At 42.5% G+C, this 25,639-nt stretch overlaps 1 protein-coding gene across 4 annotated transcripts in view; it reads right to left on the reverse strand.

Annotated features, from left to right (window-relative positions):
• ogdha (oxoglutarate dehydrogenase a) overlaps positions 1-25,639 on the reverse strand; it is a 79,501-nt gene that overhangs the window by 19,147 nt on the left and 34,715 nt on the right. For 2 of the 4 annotated variants that reach the window (XM_029722281.1, XM_029722282.1), the window contains exons 4-7: positions 25,056-25,158; positions 14,877-14,921; positions 5,400-5,515; positions 5,104-5,258 (exon numbers count right to left, since the gene is read on the reverse strand). In XM_029722281.1, the coding sequence (XP_029578141.1) occupies positions 5,104-5,258; positions 5,400-5,515; positions 14,877-14,921; positions 25,056-25,158 (419 nt within the window). Of the gene's footprint in view, positions 1-5,103; positions 5,259-5,399; positions 5,516-14,876; positions 14,922-25,055; positions 25,159-25,372; positions 25,467-25,639 lie in introns of all 4 variants that reach the window. The other 2 variants (XM_029722283.1, XM_029722284.1) reach the window with 2 other exon arrangements.

Below are 25,639 nucleotides of genomic sequence, written 5' to 3' on the forward strand. Positions count from 1 at the left end.
CCTGAACAAGGCAGTTAACCCACCGTTCCTAGGCCGTCATTGAAAACAAGAGTGTGTTCTTAACTGACTTGCCTAGTTAAATAAAGGTAAAACATTTTTTTTTTAAAGTACTAAAATAAAATCAGCCAAATCGGCGTCCAAAAATACCGATTTTCGATTGTTAAGAAAACTTGAAATCTGCCCTACTTAATCGGCCATTCCGATTAATCGGTCGACCTCTAATATATATACACACATATACACACACACACACACTTCATTGTAAAAAATAATATTATTACATATACCAATGGCGTATAAATGAATGAGGGGAAAAATACCCACATAGTATTAAAGTTGTCTTCAAAAAAAAGGTTTAGTCTCGTAGCTGTATGCAGCTCTGCTCATTAGTTATTTCACTCCAGCGAGAACAGAGCTGAGATTGTCGTAGCAGCAATTAGCTTAGAAAGGAATTAGCAGTTAGCTAAATGCAAAGGAACAACATGGCAAGCATTGGCGAGCCAGAACTAGAAGACGCCCCAGTATCATTCAGGTCTGCCATCTGGGAACATTTCGGTTTCTCTGTAAACTATAACGGGCATTGCCAATGAGTGGTGGATAAAACTCCAACATGTAGGCTCTGTTCATTGCCAATAGCCTATTCGAGTGGCAATAACATGACGACTCATTTGCGCCGTCATCACCCCAAAAGGGCCAATTGGTGGGACTTTGTCGGGGAAAAAAAACAAAAAACGGCAACCACTTCTCCCCACAGCCTTCGGGCAACAATATGCAGCCGATTCCGGTAGGGCTAAAGAAATCAATGCAGCGATAGCAAAATTCATAGCGGCAGATATGAAACCCTTCTCTGCAGGGTTCAGAAATATGTTGAAAGTGGTCGAGCCGCGCTTCACTATTCCTTCCCGTACACATTTTGCCCAGACATTAATACCTGCCTTATATAAAAAACAAAATAACGACTTGAGAGCGAGTTGTCAGAAACACGGTCTGTTGCTCTAACAACAGACCGTTGGACATCTAGAGCTACCTTACTGTAACGGCTCATTTCATTACGGCCGAGTGGGAGATAAAAAGCCATGTCCTTCAAACGCGTCCCCTTGAGAGTAGTCACACCAGTGTAAACTTCGAGGAAGAGCTAAGGGAAGTAGTTGCAGTGTGGAAGTTGGAGGGGGATAATGTAACGATTCCTGTGACCACTGACAATGCTAGAAATATTGTAAATGCAGTTGCACTAGCTGGATTGGGGCCACAAATAGGATGCTTTGCACACGTTATTAATCTAGCATCTCAAAAAGCAATGTCAGCGAATCCAATCTCTCGCCTCCTAGCAAAGATCAGGAAGGTGGTATCCTTCTTTCCTAAAAGCACAACTGCTGCACATGTTTTCAAGACAAAAACAGCAGATGCTGGAGCTGCCAAAGCACAAACTAATCCAAGATGTCCCTACTAGATGGATTCAAGAGAGAGATACCTTGAGAGAAAGCCATGACATAATTTTCTGGAATTATCTAAACTCAGCAAAAACAGAAACGTCCTCTCACTGTCAACTGCGTTTATTTTCAGCAAACTTAACAACAGACATAAACTGATCAAGTTCCAATAGTACCCGCAAAACACCAGTCTCAACGTCAACAGTGAAGAGGTGACTCCGGGATATTGGCCTTCTAGACAGAGTTGCAAAGAAAAAGCCATATATCAGACTGGCCAATAAAAATAAAAGATTAAGATGGGCAAAAGAACAGACACTGGACAAAGGAACTCTGCCTAGGCCGGCCAGCATCCCGGAGTCGCCTCTTCACTGTTAACATGGAGACTGTTTTTTTGCGGGTACTATTTAATGAAACTGCCAGTTGAGGATTTGTGAGGTGTCTGTTTCTCAAACTAGACACGCTAATATACTTGTCCTCTTGCTCAGTTGTGCACCGGGGCCTCCCACTCTTTCTATTCTGGTTAGAGCCAGTTTGCGCTGTTCTGTGAAGGGAGTAGTACACGTCGTTGTACGAGATATTTAGTTTCTTGGCAATTTCTCGCATGGAATTGCCTTCATTTCTCAGAACAAGAATAGACTGACGAGTTTCAGAAGAACGTGTTTATTTCTGGACATTTTGAGCCTGTAATCAAACCCACAAATGCTGATGCTCCAGATACTCAACTAGTCTAAAGAAGGCTAGTTTTATTGATTCTTTAATCACAAAAGTTTTCAGCTGTGCTAACATAATTGCAAAAGGGTTTTCTAATGATCAATTAGCCTTTTAAAATGATAAACTTGGATTAGCTAACCCAACGTGCCACTGGAACACAGGAGTGACGGTTGCTGATAATGGGCCTCTGTACGCCATTGTAGATATTGCTTTTTAAAAGTTTTTATCTGCCGTTTCCAGCTACAATAGTCATTTACAACATTAACCATGTCTACACCGTATTTCTGATCAAGTTGATGTTATGTTAATGGACCAAATTTTTTGGGGCTTTTCATTTAAAAAACAAGGACATTTCTAATTGACCCCAAACTTTTGCGAGGCTGTATACAGGAGGTACCGGTACAGAGTCAATGTGCAGGGGCACTGATTAGTCGAGGTGATTGAGGTAATAAAGTACATGCAGGTAGTTAAATTGACTATGCATAGATAATAAACAGAGTGTAGCAGCAGCATAAAGAGGGGTCTGGGTAGCCCTTTGATTAGCTGTTGAGCAATCTTATGGCTTGGGGGTAGAAGCTGTTAAGAAGCCTTTTGAACCTAGACTTGGCGCTCCGGTACCACTTGCCATGTGGTAGCAGAGAGAACAGTCTATGACTAGGGTGGCTGGGGACTCTGACATCGCCTGGTATAGAGGTCCTGGATGGCGGGATGCTTGGCCCCAGTGATGTACTTTGCCGTATGTACTACCCTCCTTGCGGTCAGAGGCCAAGCAGTTGCGATACCAGGGAGTATTGCAACCAGTCAGGATAGATAGGGTAGATATAAATAAACTCAGCAAAAAAAGAAACGTCCCATTTTCAGGACACTGTCTTTCAAAGATAATACGTAAAAATCAAAATAACTTCACAGATCTTCATTGTGAAGGGTGTAAACACTGTTTCCCATGCTTGTTCAATGAACCATAAACAATTAATGAACATGCACCTGTGGAACAGTCATTAAAATACTAACAGCTTACAGACGGTTGGCAATTAAGGTCAGTTATGAAAACTTGGGACACTAGAGGCCTTTCTACTGACTGAAAAAACACCAAAAGAAAGATGCCCAGGCCCCCTGCTCATCCGTGTGAATGTGCCTAAGGCATGCTGCAAGGAGGCATGAGGACTGCAGATGTGGCCAGGGCAATAAATTGCAATGTCCGTACTGTGAGACGTCTAAGACAGCGCTACAGGGAGACAGGACGGACAGCTGATCGTCCTCGCAGTGGCAGGCTACGTGTAACAACACCTGCACAGGATCGGTACACCCGAACATCACACCTGCGGGACAGGTACAGGATGGCAACAACAACTGCCCGAGTTACACCAGGAACGCACAATCCCTCCATCAGCGCTCAGACTGTCCGCAATAGGCTGAGAGAGGCTGGACTGAGGGCTTGTAGGCATGTTGTAAGGCAGGTCCTCACCAGACATCACCGGCAACAACGTCGCCTATGGGCACAAACCCACCGTCGCTGGACCACACAGGACTGGCAAAAAGTGCTCTTCACTGACGGGTCGCGGTTTTGTCGCACCAGGGGTGATGGTCAGATTCGGGTGTATCGTTGAAGGAATGAGCGTTACACTGAGGCCTGTACTCTGGAGCGGGATCGATTTGGAGGTGGAGGGTCCGTCACGGCATCATCGGACTGAGCTTGTTGTCATTGCAGGCAATCTCAACGCTGTGCGTTACAGGGAAGACATCCTCCTCCCTCATGTGGTACACTTCCTGCAGGCTCATCCTGACATGACCCTCCAGCATGACAATGCCACCAGCCTTACTGCTCGTTACTGTGCGTGATTTCCTGCAAGACAGGAATGTCAGTGTTCTGCCATGTGAAGAGCCAAGATCTCAAAATCCCATTGAGCACGTCTGGGACCTGTTGGATCGGAGGGTAGGGGCTAGGGCCATTCTCCCCAGAAATGTCCAGGAACACGCAGGTGCCTTGGTGGAAGAGTGGGGTAACATCTCACAGAAAGAACTGGAAAATCTGGTGCAGTCCATGAGGAGGAGATGCACTGCAGTACTTAATGCAGCTGTTGGCCACACCAGATACTGACTGTTACTTTTGATTTTGTTCCCTTTGTTCAGGGACACATTCTATTTCTGTAAGTCACAAGTCTTTAACTTGTTCAGTTTATGTCTCAGTTGTTGAATCTTGTTATGTTCATACAAATATTTACACATGTTAAGTTTGCTGAAAATAAACGCAGTTGACAGAGAACTTTCTTTTTTTTCTGAGTTTATGTATTTGCCTTTTAGCAGACTTACAGTTGTGTGCATACATTTCTTAACTATGGGTGTCCCGAGAATCGAACCCACTATCCTGACGACACAAGTGTGTTGATCGAAATCGCAGTATTTTTTGGAGCAATTCATTTTTTTTGTCCATATCGTGCCGCCCTAGCTGCTTCCAAAGCTGTGCAATTGGATTTTAAAACATCACATCCTACAATCAGAACAACTTAAAAAAAATTTATCCCAGAGTGTGGGGGAGGGGGAGTGAGTGGCTCACTCTTCACAGCAGCAGGCCCAGAGAAACAGGCATAGGGCATTACAGAGACTTTCATTACAGGAATCATGAGGATAATGCACATTACTGTTTGACCAAATCATGGTTTCAGTAGCTTAAAAAAATACTACGGTTGGAGTGAGGTGAGCATGTAGAATGTGCAGCTCGCATCGATGCGAGCAATAAATATTTTTACTTGCACAGCTAAGTCAAAGGGTCATAAAATGTGGCAAAATGGTCGCAGTGACTGTGCAATGACTGAAATCTGGACAAGCACTATGACAAGGTGGACTGTGAAAGCAATTTGTGACAACTGCTGATGTGAAAAGGACTTTATAGTGGCATTTGATTAATTTATATTATTTGAGGGGTAATTGGGGGATGGAACTTTTTGGGGGGCGTGACTCTGACCTGGTGGAGCGAACCATGCGGGCCAGCAGGGTCCTCTTCTCCTCCAGGGTGAACTGCATGACGCCGGGCTTCTCAAACTTTTCCCGGATCCACTGGCACTGGTCTAGGTCATTGATGAACATGAACTCAACCCCGATGTGCTGGCAGTAGGCCATCTGAAAAATGGGACAGCGTGTCTTGTCACTGACCATGAAAATGAGCCTGAATGTACACTTTTCACTCGTTCAAGAGAAACGATTGGCAAGAACCCAACTTCTTTGAGAGACAGACTGGTGTGTGCGGTTTAGTTTGGATACCTCCAGGCGGCGGATTATCTCCCTCAGGGGCAAGGCGGTCTCAGTGCCCCCGATAAAGGTGGTGGTAGGCAGGCGGAACACTTTGTCCAAGTCCGACTCATCCAGTCCATAGAACCCTGTTCAGCAAGCAGGGGCAGCAGACCATCCAGAAGGGTGGAGTGGCAGGAGGGATGGGGTGGCGGGGGTTGAGGGGGGCAGATGCGGGGACATTCAGTCCAGAGGAGAAAACACAAAGCAAACAGAAACACAGGGGAAAGAATGTAGGCCACAAATACATTCCCCATGGAAAGAAAACGAAACAACAAAACAAAACAAGCAGAGATGAGTTATTAGGATGTAGGGAGAAAAAGGAGGGCAATGATGGATGAAAACACAGGAATATGCCATATGGTCGATGAAACCATAACGGCAACATGGAGGCAATGCAGCAAAATCAAAGGTGGTGCAGCATCACAGGCAAACAAACAGGACAAAGGTGGAGGCATGCAACATGAACGGATACACCGTGGATAGGAAAAGTAAATGAAGGAGTGAGACATGAGCAGAGGGGAGCAGTGGGTAAAAACAAGCACAGTAAATTTGTGGGGTCCAAAAAAAAGAAAGAAAAAACAAACAAGGAAAATATCATTAGTGTCATTGAAGCAAGAGTATTATTATCAATCTGATAAATGTTATCTATTCTAAAGTGGAATAATCAAGCAAACTGCCCTTCCTGAACTAAACGAGGTGGCAGACAGATGAGTCATTGTGATCTTAACACAGATGTAAACAGTCACCATTCTGGTATTTACAGGGTCTAGCAGAATGCACATGACTTAGGAAAATTATAATTTAAATGATCAATGTTCTTCTACAGTGAATCCAGTGAATCACATAGGTCGATATATGTTCTGAAAATAGTGGTAACTGTCATTTTCATTTGCAAAGCTAATTTCAAAATGGTGTTCCCTGTGATGCGAGTCTGAGCCCATGTCTCTATGGTTTCAGTGCTTCTCTGGTATATGGCCATGATTTCGGCTGATTTGAGTTGAAAGCATATTAAAGAGCGGGTATGGAGTGGGTGATAGCAGCTAAAATACGCAGATTGTCAATGAAATAAGGGAACGCTACCCCAGTTTTAGGTCACCAGATATCCACTTTAGATTCTGTTTTTCAAAGATATTAGCCTACTCTGGATTAGCACCTTCTCTACAAAACGTAGACACTTTGAAAATCTGTTATTAAAACACTCACCAGGCAAACAATAGCTGGTAGGGGAAACATGAACGTGTTAAAACTCTACCCAACAATGCAAGTGTGGGGGAACAAACACACCTAACCAGCCACACACGTCAATGCTTGCTTAAAATTAACAATTTAGATTTTCCCCATATTTTTATGGGGACTAGATTCTCCAGGAGATGAAAGCCAATTAAAGAGATCTTTTGAGGCAGTCAAGAAAGGATGAGATGTCATAAGCTGAATTTGTAGTGTGGCATCTATGTGCCAGGAGGATAACTATAATTCAATTGCTTGTTGTTTTATGGTAGAGGTGAATCTTAGTTAAAATGCTGGTGCCAAAAAAGGTAATGAAATAGAAGTCAGGGCAATCTAAGATAAACAGAGACACTTAATTTAATCTTATTTGATTGCCTCAAAAAAACAAGAGAAGCGCAACAATGTTGCAATCCCAAAATTAACAACTATGGAGTAGACTAGTCGATGCATTAATGGCAAAAGAAATGGATGTGTGAGTATTGGTGATACAGGAAATGAGAGTTTAATAATGTTAATAGCTCTAGCTAGAAAAGGTTGGCAGTAATAGGGATTATGTTAAATAGAATAGAGAATAGCTCAAAGAAAAGAGAAATGAAAAATAATGTGTGTGTGGGTTTGTTCATGTGTGTTACTGAAAGCGTGTGTGTCAATGATGGAGACTTGAGTGATATCAAAGAGTACCCACACAAAGAAGAATAAGTTGAATGACAGAACAAAGCTTCAAATGACTGGACATGAGGCAGGAAAAACTATGGGTATCCTATAACGCTGTGACAGAAAAAAACAGCAATTAGCTGACCTGACAAGTAGAAGTAGAGTTTCTCCAAGGACATGGAGAGCAGCTTCTTGCAGACTCAGCACACTCACAAGCAACTTCACTTCCAACACCGCCAGCCCACAAGGCAACAATATGGCTGTTCCTAAATGCCTCCTAAACACCACAGACAGCAGCACCATGCAAGGGATACACACTCTCTCGCTACATAGTGGAGAGACGTGGCTCCCCAATGACCAGGTCATTGCCATCCCCAGCCAGACAGCACACGTCATCTATATACATTGTGTATCATGGGGGTTCCATGGAAGCCATCGTCACGCATTAGTCTGGACCCAAGAATCATGCAGGAGTGCAAAAGCATGGTGCACCGAGGGTCGGTGATGATTTTTTTCGTCGCAGGGCGGCAGGTATCCTAGCGGTTGAGCGCAATGGGCCAGTAACCAAAAGGTCGCTGGTTCATATCCCAGAGCCCACTAGGTGAAAAATGCCCTTGAGCAAGGCACTTGACCCTAATTGCTCCTGTAAGTCACTCTGGATAAGAGCATCTGCTAAATTAATGAAATGTAAATATTCAAAACGTTATTCAGAGGCAGAATCTGCTTTTCTACAGCTTGTCGTCTTACACCAAGCGCAAGAAGTAAAGTACAAGAGCTTTAGTGTACATTTCCAAAAACAAAGCATCAACAGCATTTATGTTATGTTATGAGTAAGGAGTTGATTATACATAGAAACAAAAATATAAAAGTTAACATGTAAAGTGTTGATCCCATGTTTCATGAGCTGATATGAAATAATCCCAGACATTGTCCATACGCACAAAAAGCCTATTTCACTCAAATTTTGTGCACCAATTTGTTTACATCCCTGTTAGTGAGCGTTTCTCCTTTGCCAAGATATCCATCCACCTGACAGGTGTGGCATATCAAGAAGCTGATTAAACAGCATGATCATTACACAGGTGCAACTAGTGATGGGGACCATTTAAGACCACTTTAAAATGTGCAGTTTTGTCACACAACACAATGTCACAGATGTCCCAAGTTTTGAGGGAATGTGCAATTGGCATGCTGAATGCAGTCCACCAGAGCTGTTGCCAGAGAATTTAATGTTCATTTCTCTACCATGTGCTGCCTCCAACATCATTTTGGAGAATTTGGCAGTACATCCAACCGGTGTCCACATACTTTTGGTCATGAAGTGTAAATATACATTACACATACATGATCCAAAATATGTGGACACCTGCTTGTCTAACGTCTCATTCCAAAATCATGGGCATTAATATGCAGTTGGTCCCCCCTTTGCTGCTATAACAGCCTCCACTCTTCTGAGAAGGCTTTCCACTCGATGTTGGAACATTGCTGCGGGGACTTGCTTCCATTCAACCACAAGAGCATTAGTGAGGTCAAGTACTGATTTTGGGCGATTAGAACTGGCTCACAGTCGGCATTTCAATTAATCCCATAGGCGTTCAAAGGGGTTGATGTCAGGGCTCTGTCCAGGCCAGTCAAGCTCTTCCACACCGGTCTTGACAAAACATTTCTGTATGGACCTCGCTATGTGCACAGGGGCATTGTCATGCAGAAACAGGAAAGAGCCTAATATATACACACACAGAGTCAAAAGTTTTAGAACACCTACTCATTCAAGGGTTTTTCTTTATTTTTATTATTTTCGACAATGTACAATAATAGCGGAGACAACACAATTACGAAGTAACACATATGGAATCAAGTAGTAACCAACATTTTTCAAACAAATATATTTTATATTTGAGATTCTTAAAATAGCCACCATTTGCCTTGACAGCTTTCCAAACTCTTGGCATTCTCTCAACCAGCTTCACCTGGAATGCTTTTTAAACAGTCTTGAAGGAGTTCCCACATATGCTGAGCAATTGTTGGCTGCTTTTCCTTCACACTGCGGTCCGACTTATCTCAAACCATCTCAATTTGGTTGAGGTCGGGGGAATTGTAGAGGACAGGTCATCTGATGCAGCACTCCATCACTCTCCTCCTTGGTCAAATAAACCTTACACAGCCTGGAGGTGTATTGGGTCATTGTCCTGTTGAAAAACAAATGATAGTCCCACTAAACGCAAAGCAGATGGGATGTCGTATTGCTGCAGAATGCTGTGGTAGCCATGCTGGTTAGGTGTGCCTTGAATTCTAAATAAAATCAGACAGTGTCACCCGCAAAGCACCCCCACACCATAACAACCCCTCCTACATACTTTAGTGGGAAACACAAGCGGATATCATCCGTTCACCCACACCACATCTCACAAAGACACAGCAGTTGGAACCAAAAATCTCCAATTTGGACTCCAGACCAAAGGACAAATTGAAACTGGTCAAATGTCTATTGCGTGTGTTTCTTGGCCCAAGCCAGTGTCTTCATCTTATTGGTGTCCTTAAGTAGTGGTTTCTTCGCAGCAATTCGACCATGAAGGCCTGATTCACGCAGTCTCCTCTGAACAGTTGATGTTGAGCTGTGTCTGTTACTTGAACTCTGTGAAGCATTTATTTGGGCTGCAATTTCTGAGGCTGGTAACTCTAATGAACTTATCCTCTGCAGCAGAAGTAACTCTGGGTCTTCCTTTCCTGTGGCGGTCCTCATGAGAGCCAGTTTCATCATAGCGCTTTCCGTTTCTTGAGACTGCACTTGAAGAAACTGTCAAAGTTCTTGAAATGTTCCGTATTGACTGACCTTCATGTCTTAAAGTAATGATGGACTGTTCATTCTCTTTGCTTATTTGAGCTGTTCTTGCCATAATATGGACTTGGGCTTTTACCAAATAGAGACATCTTCCGTATACCACCCCTACCTTGTTACAACACTACTGATTGGCTCAAACGCATTGAGGAAAGAAATTCCACAAATTAACTACCACCACATGAAGCTAGTTGAGAGAATGCCAAGAGTGTGCAAAGCTGTCATCAAGGCAATTGGTGGCTATTTGAAGAATCTCAAAGATAAAATATATTTGGATTTGTTTTAACACTTTTTTGGTTACTATATGATTCCATATGTATTATTTCATAGTTTATGTATTCACTATTATTCTACAATGTCGAAAATAGTAAAAATAAAGAAAAACCCTTGAATGAGTAGGTGTTCTAAAACTTTTGACCGGTAGTGTAGTGAGGGAAAAAAGTATTTGATCCCCTGCTGATTTTGTACATTTGCCCACTGACAAAGAAATGATCAGTCTATAATTTTAATGGTAGGTTTATTTGAACAGTGCGAGACAGAATAACAACAAAAAAATCCAGAAAAACACGTCAAAAATGTTATAAACATATAAACTTCAGACGGGCATGTATATGTGCTTTCTTGAGCAGGGGGACCTTGCAGGCGCTGCAGGATTTCAGTCCTTCACGGCGTAGTGTGTTACCAATGACTATGGTCCCAGCTGGTCCCATCATTGACAAGATCCTCCCGTGTAGTTCTGGGCTGATTCCTCACAGTTCTCATGATCATTGCAACTCCACAAGGTGAGATCTTGCATGGAGCCCCAGGGCGAGGGAGATTGACAGTTCTTTTGTGTTTCTTCCATTTGCGAATAATCGCACCAACTGTTGTCACCTTCTCACCAAGCTGCTTGGCGATGGTCTTGTAGCCCATTCCAGCCTTGTGTAGGTCTACAATCTTGTCCCTGACATCCTTGGAGAGCTCTTTGGTCTTGGCCATGGTGGAGAGTTTGGAATCTGATTGATTGCTTCTGTGGACAGGTAACAAACTGAGATTAGGATCACTCCCTTTAAGAGTGTGCTCCTAATCTCAGCTCCTTACCTGTATAAAAGACACCTGGGAGCCAGACATCTTTCTGATTGAGAGGGGGTCAAATACTTATTTCCCTCATTAAAATGCAAATCAATTTATAACATTTTTTACATGTGTTTTTCTGGATTTATTTGTTGTCATTCTGTCTCTCACTGTTCAAATAAACCTACCATTAAAATTATAGACTGATCATTTCTTTGTCAGTGGGCAAACGTACAAAATCAGCAGGGGATCAAATACTTTTTCCCCCTCACTGTATATGCGTGCGCACACACGGTCAAAAGTTTTATAACACCCGAATACTTTCCGAAGGCACTATAATAAATAAATATATATAGTGCCTTCGAAAAGTATTCAGACCCATTGACTTACTCCACTTTGTTACGTTACAGCCTTATTCTAAAATGGATTAAATGCAATCTACACACAATAATAACAAAGCAAAAAGGTTGTTAGATTTGTTTTGCACATTTATTTAAAAAAACTGAAATACCTTATTTACATAAATATTCAGACCCTTTGCTATCAGACTTGAAATTGAGCTCAGGTGCATCCTGTTTTAATTGATGATCCTTGAGACGTTTCTACAATTTGATAAGGAGTCCACCTGTGGTAAATTCAATTGATTGGACATGATTTGGTCCCACAGTTCACAGTGCATGTCAAAACAAAAACCAAGCCATGAGGTCAAAGGAATAGTCCATAGAGCTCCTAGACAGGATTGTGTTGAGGCACAGATCTGTGGAAGGGTACCAAAACATTTCTGCAGCATTGAAGGTCAGCAAGAACAGTGTCCTCCATCATTCCTAGAGCTGGCCGCCCGGCCAACCTGAGCAATTGGGGGAGAAGGGCCTTGGTCAAGGAGGTGACTAGTACCCGATGGTCAGTCCGATAGAGCTACAGAGTTCCTCTGTGGAGATGGGAGAAACTTCCAGAAGGACAAACATCTCTGCAGCACACCAATCAGGCCTTCATGGTAGAGTGGCCAGACAGAAGGGATTATATTAAATAATGACAGCCCTCTATAAATTTGCCAAAAAGCACCTAAATACTCTCAGACCATGAGAAACAAGATTCTCTAGTCTGATGAAACCAAGATTGAACTCTTTGGCCTGAATGCCAAGCATCACGTCTGGAGGAAATCTGTCACCATCCCTACGGTGAAGCACCAAAAAAAAAAAAAAAAATGTTTTAACAAAAAGCATGGTGGCGGCAGCATCATGCTGTGGGGATGTTTTTCAGCGGCAGGGACTGGGAGAATAGTCATGATCGAGGGAAAGATGAACAGAGCAATGTACAGAGACATCTTTGAAAACCTTCACCATAGGGATGGTGCCAGGTTTCCTCCAGACGTGACGCTTGGCATTCAGACCAAAGAGCACAATCTTGGTTTCATCAGACCAGAGAATCTTGTTTCTCACGGTCTGAGTGTCTTTCGCCAAACTTCAAGTGGGCTGCCATGTGCCTTTTACTGAGGAGTGGCTTCCATCTGGCCACTCTACCATCTGGCCACTCTACCATCTGGCCACTCTACCATCTGGCCACTCTACTGAGGAGTGGCTTCCATCTGGCCACTCTCTGATTGGTGGAGTGCTGCAGAGATGGGAGAATCTTCCAGAAGGACAACCATCTCCACAGAGGAACTCTGGAGCTTTATCAGAGTGACCATCGGGTTCTCTAGGAAGAGTTTTGGTGGATCCAAACTTCTTCCATTTTCAGAATGATGGAGGCCGCTGAGTTTTGGGGGACCTTCAATGCCGCAGAAATGTTTTCGTACCCTTCCACAGATCTGTGCCTCGACAGAAACCTGTCTCGGAGCTCTACGGACAATTCCGTTGACCTCATGGCTTGGTTTTTGCTCAAACATCCACTGGGAATTGTGGGACCTTAAACAGACAGTCGTGTGCCTTTCCAAACCATGTCCAATCATTTGAATTTACCACAGGTGGACTCCAATGAAGTTGTAGAAACATCAAGGATGATCAATGTAAACCTGAGCTCAATTTTGAGTCTGATAGCACAGGTTCTGAATATTTATGTAAATAAGGTATCCATTTTTCATTTGTAATATATTTGCAAACATTTAGAAAAACCTGTTTTCATTTTGTCATTATGGGGTATTGTGTGTAGATTGATGAGATGTTTTATTTTATTTAATCCATTTTAGAATAAGGCTGTAACACAACAAAATGTGGAAAAATACAAAAGTGTTTAATACTTTCCGAATGCACTCCATCTATAATGCGTGGGAATAATTTGAAATGTGTGAGAAATATTTGGAACAGATTTCCTAAATAAACATTTGAGCTGATTTGCTGATTTGCTGAACTATTTTAAATAATACTTTGATTTGTTTTTGCTTAAAACCTGTGGGGCAAAATAAAATAAAAATCACCCACAGGACACCAGAGGGGGAAATCTGACGTAGGGTTTACCGAGAATGGTGAAACAAACAAAAAACATCCAGTCAGAGTTAGTCCTGTGGGCAAAAACAGCTAGTTGATGTTATATTGAAGGAGAATGGCAAGAATAGTGCAAGCTAACAGGGTGGCCACAAAGAGGCAAATAACGGTGCAGTACAACAGTGATGTTCAGAACAGCATTTGGGAATGCACATCTTGTTGGTCCTTGTCACAGATGGGCTATTCCTGCAGATGACCCCACCTGATTCTACTTTATCAGCGAAAAACAACAATTAGTGGCTCCAGTTGGCACGCGATCACCAACACTGGACAATTGAGTCTTGGAAAAACATTGCCTGGTCCGACAAATCAAGGATCCTGTTGCGTCATGCTGATGGCAGAGTTAGGATTTGGCGTAAGCAGCATGAGTCCATGGCCCCATCCTGCTGGTGTCAACAGTACAGGCTGGTGGCGGTGGTGTAATGGTGTGGGGAATGTTTTACTGGCACATATTAGGTCCCCTGATACCAATTGAGCAATGTTTCCATGCCACAAAGAATTCAGGATGTTTTTGGATGCAAAAGGGGGTCCGGCCCAGTATTAGATGGGTGTACCTAATAAACTGGACAACGAGTGTATATATCTCCCAATGTTTGTCAGCTCTGAAATGTGATATGCAATCTGATTCTGAAACAAAGTTGTTATACATGAAAATACATGTATAATTTACTCTTCAACTGCGATCCAACTGGGACTTTCAGTGGTTGAAATGTTCTGCCAGATAATGTAAACAAATTTCACCACAATTTGAGAGGAATGTGACTAGGTACTGTACCACTATACTAAACACTTTTGTAGTTTGAAATAAGCCTATCTATTGCCTACTACTTCAACACTGTCTACTCAGCTAGTGCTACAACAGGAAAGCACTAAAGAAGTACACTGACATATAGAGGAGCTTATTGTCTTAAGATGTTCGTGTTCTCCGACACCCACACACTGGGGCTGCCAGAGAGAGGCTCAAACTTTCTCCTTTATTTCAAGGCTGCTGATGGCTTAGAATCCGATCATGTGATAACCAAAAATTCCAACGAGAAAACTAGCAGTTGTTTATCAAGTGTATTCCACTGAAAAGCCAACAAAAAAAAGATGTGAGAAAGATAAAGCAAAAGTTCCTACGCAAACAAATACAAAAAGCAAATATTCAGGCACAGATAAAGGGACAGAACTACAGGGAGACTTGTGTTTCCATACCTCCGACAGTTAGAATACTGAGACGGTCCTTGAACATTGCCAGATCTGGAGGAGGCATCAGGGGGAAAGAAACCCGGAAAAGGTTAGTGACCCATGCCCCCATTCTCCATCATGGACATCAGGGTCATCTCTACCACTACTCAAACACACTGAAGGGGTCTGCAAACTAGAATCGAAGTGGGACTTTGGGTGGTTCTCGCAGACAATAAGAAGTCCTTCTCTCGAATTATACTCTCTGCGAAGCAGAGTTCTCGCCTATCACACTCAGAGTAAATGGCGCTACTGGCGCCGCTAGTATCTCTTGCTGGTGATGTGTGTTCGTACGTAGCTAACTTGACTTGGTACTATTTAATTGATTTCTTGCCGTAAACCCATTTTTTTAAAAAAGGGACTAGGTGTGTTGATAGTTTAAAATAAATGGGATTTGCTACTAGAAAAATAAGGTAAGTAGGCACATTTATGGAACATTACAATGCCAGCTAACTATTGCTAAAGTTAGCTAATGTGATCAAAAAAAATATATGGTGAGATGTTATCAACAACAAAGTAGGCCGCTAGCTAGCTTGCCAATACCACGTTTACGTCCAGTCAGTTTTCCAAAATACAACTTCTATAACTCGGAGCAACGAAATACATCCATTCATGTGTTTCAAACTTGTTGAGAACGCTAAAGTACTGCCGAAGTAATTTCCTTAGTAGGGGACATTAGATTTTAGCATGTTGAATAACTCTGGGTACAGAGATGACTCCAACTTGTATTTACGACTCGTAAGCTAGTGAACGGTTTCCCAGACGGCCATAAGCTAATTATGGCATATTCCAACTAACTACCGTAAATTCCGGACTATAAGCCGCAACTTTTTTCTCACGCTTTGAACCTCGCGGCTTAAACAATGACGCGGCTAATATATGGATTTTTCATGCTTAAAAAAAAAATGTCTCCAAAAAAACATTCTGTGACATGCTCAGTTTTTTGCCGGCATGAAGCTTTCATTAGACCAATGAAATTGCCGAACGGGTTAAGGTCAAACAACTTTTTTGTTTACTGTTTAGATTAAATCGAGCACTCTCAAACTTATTACGATAGTCATTTTGTCACCCTCATCATGGCAAAGACACGAAGAAATGCATATGATGCAGCTTTCAAGTTGAAGGTGATTGATCTGGCTGTTGGAAAAGGAAATAGAGCTGCTGCACGGGAGCTTGGTCTTAATGAGTCGATGATAAGACGTTGGAAACAGCAGCGTGAGGAATTGGCTCAGTGCAAAAAGACAACTAAAGCTTACTGCAAATTTTTTATTTTTTGTTACAAGCCGTGTTTCGTTAAAGCCTATTTATTTTTGTTACAAGCCGTGTTTCGTTAAAGCCTGTGTAAAGTTCATTTGTTTCAATGTACCGGTAGGCACCTGCGGCTTATAGACATGTGCGGCTTATTTATGTTCAAAATAATATTTTTTTTTTATTCAGTGGGTGCGGCTTATATTCAGGTGCGCTTAATAGTCCGGAAATTACGGTACATATAGCTAGCTAGCTATGCTGAGTGGCAAACAACCACAGCAAAGTTAGCTTGAAAGACTATAGCTAGCTACCTAGTTATGGAAAACTGCTTGTGTGAATGTAACACAGAGAAAGTTTGATAATGTTTCCACAGTCTCTGCATACCAGAGGCCACCATCGTGACTTCTGCAGCCAGGGAAAGCAGAAACCACCGGGAACCCTCCCACCACAGATGGTGGTGGGTTGGGGTTTGCAAAGTAAAATTTCAGCTGCGCACTCCGCTGCGAGCAAACACCTATAGCACTTTAAAAAGAGAGGAGGACAGTGGGGAAAGATAGGGGAGGTTGTGTCAAAGGGCAGTAGGCCGGATTCAAATTTATGCAGACACTATAGACATGTGCCGGAGGCAGCGGTTTAGATGGCTAAACCACTGGCTTGTTCTTTTAACTTCGATTTGTTTGCGAGAATTCCCCCCTCACAACGTCAATCACCACAGTAGCACCACTGACTGCTTCTGAACTCTAGTGACAGCGCAGCACCAATGACAACAAGGGTGGCAAACACAGATTTAAGTGCCAATTACATCTAGAAAATGCTGTACCTGCCTTGCTGCAGAATGCACAAATACAAACATCACACCCGGATCACAGCCAAATTGAAAAACGTCCCATGCAGACCGAGACGTGCTGTACTGGAACTAATAACCATCAGACATGCAGAAAGTATACAGATCTTGAGAGCACCACTAATTAGACTATTCAGTCACCAACAAGAAGAGGGGTACAAGGTTTAGGGGTATGCTGGTGCATAGAAATGTCCCTTCCCTCCCCTTTTTTCTTATAATCCAAGTTGAAGGTGATTTACCTTTCCAAACAGTTAATATCTTACTGTTTGGAGTCATACTGTAGCTGTGAACAGTGAGTTAAGAACTAAGGCCTAAAAGTTAGTTGGCAGAAGAGAAAAATCCTGTCCCCCCAATACCGTACTTCAGAAGGAAACTACAAATGCGTTGAAAAGCTGTTTATTTTTACTGAGAAGTAGATTAAAAGAGGGGATTTTTTGGCCGTACCAAAGAAAGGGTTTGAGTAATATGGAGGGAGAATGTGGTACGGTCAAGCAAGAGGTTTAGTAGATTTAGGAGATACGACAGAAAATCTAGGAGGACTCCAAATATGTCCCGCCACTGATAGACAGGAGTGTAATCATGTCATTAAAACCAGTGATGCGACACTGGCTTCAAACTGGGGATGTAGCGGTGTCACTCAAGAAGGCTACTGTATGTGAACTTAATGGAGCACTCCAGACAATAATGTTATAACGGCATTTAACTTTCGTTTCAATTTGTGCTTGGCTGCCTGCAGACAGAAAAGTCATACAGTACAGACCTGTCCTACAAAGAAGTGCTACCTAAGAAACTGCTATTTGTATTGATGCTTTTTGGACTGTCACTTTGTCGTGGTAAGAGGGCTTGTGTACCTCAATGACCGCTCAGAGCTATGCCAGTGGGAGATAGCTCCTGGTAGGTCCAGACAAACTGGACAGGTCTAGGACGAGAGGTCAGACAAAGCACAGTCTTGATCATAGAGCATTGTATAAAAATGATCGACTTCCACTTCGGATAAGTTTTAACTTCTCTAGGCAAGGGGGCGGTATTTTCACATCCGGATGAAATGCGTACCCAAAGTAAACTGCCTGCTACTCAGGCCCAGAAGCTAGAATATGCATTTTATTAGTAGATTTGGATAGAAAACACTGAAGTTTCTAAAACTGTTTGAATGATGTCTGTGAGTATAACAGAACTTATTTGGCAGGCGAAACCCCGAGGACAAAACCATCCAGGTTTTTTCTTTTTGAGGTCACTCTCTTTTCAATGAGATTTCTATGGAGATCTAGATTTCTAAGGCAGTTGCTTGCAGTTCCTATCGCTTCCACTGGATGTCAACAGTCTTTAGAAATTGGTTGATGTTTTTCCTTTGTGTAATGAAGAAGTAGCCCTGTTCAGAACGAGGGTTGAGTGAAGTGTACTGTTGTGGTTGAGGCGCGTGACCTGAAAGCACGCTCCACTTTGTTTTCCTCCGGGATTGAACACAGTTTATCCCGTCTTAAATTGTATTGATTATTTACGTAAAAAAATACCTAAAGTTGTATTAGGAAAGTTGTTTGAAATGTTTGGACAAAGATTACAGGTAACTTATGAGATATTTTCTAGTCATGTTGCGCGAGTTGGAACCATTGTTTTTCTGGATCAAACGCGCCAAATAAATTGACATTTTGGATATATAACAACGGAATTAATCGAACAAAAGGACCATTTGTGATGTTTATGGAACATATTGGAGTGCCAACAGAGGAAGCTCGTCAAAGGTAAGGCATGAATTATATCTTTATTTCTGAGTTTCGTGTCGCGCCTGGCGGGTTGATTTATGATTGTCTGTGTTTGTTTGGTGGGGTGCTGTCCTCAGATAATCGCATGCTTTGCTTTCGCCGTAAAGCCTTTTTGAAATCTGACACGTTGGCTGGATTAACCTGTTTGGTATAGGGGGCAGTATTGAGAATTTTGGAAAAAATATGTTCCCATTTTTAACTGCCTCCTACACCAACTCAGAAGCTAGAATATGCATATTATTGTTCAGGTTTGGATAGAAAACACTCTGAATTTTCTAAAACTGTTTGAATGGTGTCTGTGAGTATAACAGAACTCCTATGGCAGGCAAAAACCTGACAAGGCTTCAAGCAGGAAGTACCCTGTCTGACAAGGAGTCGTGCGTCTTACCTCTTTTTATTGAAAAGTAAGGATCTTAGCTGTAACGTGACAATTCCCAGGGCTCCAATAGGCTCTCAGAGCCCGCGAAATAACTGAAGGTTTACGAGGGAACCTCAGGTTGAAACATATTATCGCCTTTTGTAAGTGGATGCTCGGAGGACCTTTCAATGATGCGCGTGCATGAGTCGCTTCTGAGGATAAATTTTATTCGGCTGTTTAGGCTCAATGCATACTCCCGGTCGGAATATTATCACTTCTCTACGACATAAATGGCATAAAAATTTGTTTTAAACAGCGGTTGACATGCTTCGAAGTACGGTAATGGAATATTTAGACATTTTTGACAAGCCAACGCGCCATGCGCGGGACCGTGAAAAAGCATTCTAGAACTCACGAACAAAACGTCGCTGTTGGAATATAACGATGGATTATTTGGGACCAAACCAACATTTGTTATTGAAGTAGAAGTCCTGGCAGTGTATTCTGATGAAGAACAAGCAAGGTAAGAACATTTTTCTTATAGGAAATGTGATTTTGGTGGAGGCTGAACTGGGTGGGTATCTAAATAGCTAGCCCTGTAATGCCGGGCTATGTACTTAGATTATTGCAAAATGTGCTTCATCCGAAAAGCTATTTTAAAATCGGACATATCGAGTGCATAGAGGGGTAATGTATCTATAATTCTTAAAATAATTGTTATGCTTTTTGTGAACGTTTATCGTGAGTAATTTAGCAAACTGTTAGTAAATTCACCGGAAGTTTGCGGTGGTTATGCTTTTTCTGAACGTCACATGCTAATGTAAAAAGCTGGTTTTTGATATAAATATGAACTTGATTGAACAGACATGCATGTATTGTATAACACAATGTCCTAGGTGTGTCATCTGATGAAGATTATAAAAGGTTAGTGCTGCATTTAGCTGTGGTTTGGGTTTATGTGACATGATATGCTAGCTTGAAAAATGGGTGTCAGATTTTTTCTGGCTGGGTACTCTGCTAACATAATCTAATGTTTTGCTTTTGTTGTAAAGCCTTTTTGAAATCGGACAGTGGGGTTAGATTAACGAGATTCTTGTCTTTAAATAGCTGTGAAATAGTCATATGTTTGAGAAATTGAAGTTATAGCATTTCTAACGATTCAAAAATCGCGCCACTGGATTGAAGTGGCTGTTACGTAGGTGGGACGAAATCGTCCCACATACCCCAGAGAGGTTAACAACAAGTGTAGCTTTAATTTGGTGTATTGCATGTGTGATTTCATGAAAGTTTAATATTTATAGAAATTTAATTTGAATTTGGAGCTCTGCCATTTCACCGGATGTTGTCAAATCGATCCCGTTAACGGGATTTGAGCCATAATAAGTTAATGTCACATTCACAAGTACAGTGAAATGCATTTCTTGCAAGCTCTAGATATCATTAGGTTGAACAAAAACACACGAGAAATAAAAATAAGAACACGAGAAAGCAAGTAAGCTATATACAAGGTCATACCCATTACCATATTTACCATGTGCAGGGATGCTGGAGTGATAGAGTTAGATATGTATAGGGTTAAGGAGACACGACATCAGGATATATGACAGAGTAGTGTATATGATGGTTGTATGTGAGTAGTCAGTATAAATGTACACTACATGAACAAAAGTATGTGGACATCTGCTCGTCAAACACCTCATTCCAAAATCATGGGCATTGATATGGAGTTGGTCCCCCCTTTGCTGCTATAACAGCCTCCACTCTTCTGGGAAGGGTTTCCACTAGATGTCAGAACATTGCTGCGTGGACTTGCTTCCATTCAGCCACAAGAGCATTAGTGAGGTCAGGCACTGATGTTGGGCGATAAGGCCTGGCTCGCAGTCAGCGTACCAATTCATCCCAAAGGCCTTCGACGGGGTTGAAGTCAGGGCTCTGTGCAGGCCAGTCAAGTTCTTCCACACCAATTGCAAAGAATTTCTGTATGGACCTCGCTTTGTGCACGGGGGCATTGTCATGCAGAAACAGGAAAGGGCCTTCCCAAACTGTTGCCACTAGAGGTCGACCGATTAATCGGAATGGCCGATTAATTAGGGCCGATTTCAAGTTTTCATAACAATCGGAAATTGGTATTTTTGGACGCCGATTTGGCCGATTTTATTTATTTATTTAGACCTTTAACTAGGCAAGACAGTTAAGAACACATTTTTATTTTCAATGACGGTCTAGGAACGGTGGGTTAACTGCCTTGTACAGGGGCAGAACGACAGATTTGTACCTTGTCAGCTCAGGGATTCAATCTTGCAACCTTATGGTTAACTAGTCCAACGCTCTAACCACCTGCTTTACATTGCACTCCACGAGGTTACGCGAATGCAGTAAGAAGCTAAGGTAAGTTGCTAGCTAGCATTAAACTTATCTTATAAAAACAATCAATCATAATCACTAGTTGATGGTTGATGATATTACTAGTTTATCTAGCCTGTCCTGCGTTGCATATAATCGCTTAGGTACACGTTGCTCCAACCATAATCATCAATGCCTTTCTTAAAATCAATACACAAGTATATATTTTTAAACCTGCATATTTAGCTAAAAGAAATCCAGGTTAGCAGGCAATATTAACCAGGTGAAATTGTGTCATTTTGCGTTCATTGCACGCAGAGTCAGTGTATATGCAACAGTTTGGGTCGCCTGGCTCGTTGCGAACTAATTTGCCAGAATTTTACGTAATTATGACATAACATTGAAGATTGTGCAATGTAACAGGAATAACGTTTTGTTTTCGAGATGATAGTTTCCGGATTCGACCATATTAATGGCCTAAGGCTCGTATTTCTGTGTGTTATTATGTTATAATTAAGTCTATGATTTGATAGAGCAGTCTGACTGAGCGATGGTAGGCAGCAGCAGGCTCGTAAGCATTCATTCAAAATAGCACTTTCGTGCGTTTTGCCAGCAGCTCTTCGCAATGCTTCAAGCATTGCGCTGTTTATGACTTCAAGCATGTCAACACACGAGATTAGGCTGGTGGAACCGATGTGAAATGGCTAGCTAGTTAGCCGGGTGCACGCTAATAGCGTTTCAAACGTCACTCGCTCTGAGACTTGGGAGTGGTTGTTTCCCTTCCTCTACGTGGGTAACGCTGCTTCGAGGGTGGCTGTTGTCGATGTGTTCCTGGTTCAAGCCCAGGTAGGAGCGAGGAGAGGGACGGAAGCTATACTGTTACACTGGCAAGACTAAAGTGCCTATAAGAACATCCAATAGTCAAAGGTATATGAAATACAAATCGTATAGAGAGAAATAGTCCTATAATTCCTATAATATCTACAACCTAAAACATCTTACCTGGGAATATTGAAGACTCATGTTAAAAGGAACCACCAGCTTTCATATATTCTCTTGTTCTGAGCAAGGAACTTAAACGTTAGCTTTTTTACATGGCATATATTGCACTTTTACTTTCTTCTCCAACACTTTGTTTTTGCATTATTTAAACCAAATTGAACATGTTTCATTATTTGAGGCTAAAATGATTTTGTTTTAATTGTCATTATTACAAATAATAATAATAAAAAAAAAAAAATAATAAAAAATAATAATTAAAAAAAAATAAAAAAAATAAAAATCGGCCGATTAATCGGTATCGGCTTTTTTTGGGCCTCCAATAATCGGTATCAGCGTTGAAAAATCATAATCGGTCGACCTCTAGTTGCCACAAAGTTGGAAGCACAGAATCGTCTAGAATGTTATTGTATGCTGTAACATTACGATTTCCCTTCACTGGAACTAAGGGCCCTAGCCCAAACAGCCCCAGACCATTATTCCTCCTCTACCAAACTTTACAGTTGACACTATGCATTTGGGCAAGTAGCGTTCTCCAGGCATCCGCCAAACCCAGATTCGGACCACGAGATGGTGAAGCGTGATTCATCACTCCAGAGAACGCGTTTCCACTGCTCTAGAGTCCAATAGAGGTTAGCTTTACACCACTCCAGCCGACGCTTGGCTTTGTGCATGGTGATTTTAGGCTTGTGTGTGGCTTCTTGGCCATGGAAACCCATTTCATGAAGCTCCCGACGAACAGTTATTGTGCTGTCGTTGCTCCAGAGGCAGTTTGGAACTCGGTATTGAGTCTAGCAACAGAGGATAGATGATTTTAACGCGCTACACGTTTCAGCACTCGGTGGTCCCATTCTGTGAGCTTGTGTGGCTTACCACTTGGTGGCTGAGCTGTTGTTGCTCCTCGACGTTTCCACTTGACAATAACAGCACTTACAGTTGACTGGGGCAGCTCTACTATGACAGAAATTTGACAAACTGACTTGTTGGAAAGGTGGCATCCTGTGATGGTGCCATGTTGAAAGTTACTGAGCTCTTCAGTAAGGCCATTCTACTGGCAATGTTTGTCTATGGAGTTTGCATGGCTGTGTGCTCGAAATTATACACCAATCAGCAACGGGTGTGGCTGAAATTTCCAAATTCACTCATTTGAAGGGGTGTTCACATACTTTTGTATATATAGTGTATGTGCATGTTATGTGTGTGAGCAAATTAATTGAGGGTGTGTGAGTTGACGTATCAGTGTGCGAGTGTGTAGAGTCCTTTGAGTGTGCATAGAGACGGTGCAAAAATAAAATACAAGGGTCAACTCAGATTGTCGGTGTAGCCATTTTGTTAGCTGTTCAGCAGTCTTATGGCTTGGGGAACAGGATGCTGTTCAGCAGCCTGTTGGTGTCAGATTTGATGCAACGGTACAGCTTGCCGTGCGGAAGCAGAGAGAACAGTCTATGGCTAGGGTGGCAGGAGTGTTAAACGATTTTCCGGACCTTCCTGATATGGAGGTCCTGAATGGCAAGAAGCTCGGCCACAGTGATGTACTGGTCTGCAGCACCACCCTTTGTAGTGCCATGAGATTGAGGGCGGTGCTGTTGCCATACAAAGCAGTGATGCAAACAGTCAAGATGCTCTCAATTGGTAGAACTTTTGAGGGCCCCATGCCAAACCTTTTCAACCTCCCAAGTAGTGTTTGTGGACCATTTTAAGTCCTTAGTGATTTGGACACCTAGGGCTCCCGAGTGGCGCAGCGGTCTAAGGCACTGCATCTCAGTGCAAGAGACACCACTGCAGTCCCTGGTTTGAATCCAGGCTGCATTACATCCGGCCGTGATTGGGAGTCCCATAGGGAAGCGTGCACAAATGGCCCAGCGTCGTCCGGGTTTGGCCGGGGTAGGCAGTCGTATTTGTTCTTAACTGACTTGCCTAGTTAAATAAATGTTAATGAATAAAATGTACAAATATAAACTTGAAGCTCTCGACCTGCTCCACTGCAGCCCCGCCAATGTGAATAATAGCAGAATTGGGCCGGAGCTCGCAAAACGGCGGCCATACAGTACGGCGACATCTTTATTCAGAGGAAGGCCGGCGTAGGCCATACAAAAACCAGCATTTCATGCCAAACAGAGCTTGCTTAGCTACCCAGTCGACGGAGGATCTGTAGTGAGTGGCTCATTCTCCTCACCGAGTTTATCTGAGGATGTTATAATGTAAATGGGGATGTGAGAGTCCAGACTGGCATCCATAATCCCCAGAGGGAACAGCTGTGCAACATGATAACAGTGGGCCCAGCTGTCTGGGCTAATCACCCACCCAACGGTTTAAAAAATGACTACAAAAACCGAACCATGGATACTCCCATGGTGGACGCCCTATAATCCCAAGGTGGCAAAGAGATTTAAGTCATGTAAGTCAAAAAGCATCAATGCAAATATGTTGCATTTCAGGAAAACAAGGGGCAAGGAGCCCTTTCAGGGACAAATGGGCACATGTTTACAGAAAAGGTCAGTGTAGACCATACATAGACCAGCATGTCATGCCAAACAGAGATTGCTCAGCTACCCAGCCGCCCGGAGGACCTGTGGTGAGTGGCCCATTCTCCTCACCGAGTTTATCCGAGGACGTTATAATGTCATTGGGGACGTGAGAGTCCAGATCGGCATCCATAATCCCCAGAGGGTCCAGCTGAGCAACATGGTGCCCACGGATCTAAAGAAACAGGTCCGAGGGGAAATGGAACAAAACATCCGACAGGTGGGGGTGAGAGGGGGAGGGGTGTGAGTGTAGAGAGACATAGAAGTGTTGAAAGGGATTTGAAAGAAAAATAAGAGAAGAGAGAAAAAGGAGGGAGGAAATGGGAAAGCAACATTAACACAAACAAGCTCATTATTGTCTCGCACAGCTGTGAGGGAACATTTCTCACCGACACTCTGAACCCCAGTAGCTACTGGGGCATCATCAAAATTTATACAACTGATGCCAAGAGGATCGAGTTCTGCGTTGTGATGGCCATTCAACTGGAAATAAGGTAACATTAGTCACATGGTAAAACAAGGTTTCAATTAAAACCACAACAATACAACAAAATAGAAATAGGAAACATTCAAGTGCACATTATAATAGGCATTTCAGTTAACATCATGAGGTCACAGTTCTTTATGGTATAAATACAGACATCTCACATTTGTCC

The sequence above is a fragment of the Salmo trutta genome, chromosome 29, assembly GCF_901001165.1.
Source record: "Salmo trutta chromosome 29, fSalTru1.1, whole genome shotgun sequence".
Taxonomy (NCBI): Eukaryota; Metazoa; Chordata; class Actinopteri; order Salmoniformes; family Salmonidae; genus Salmo; species Salmo trutta.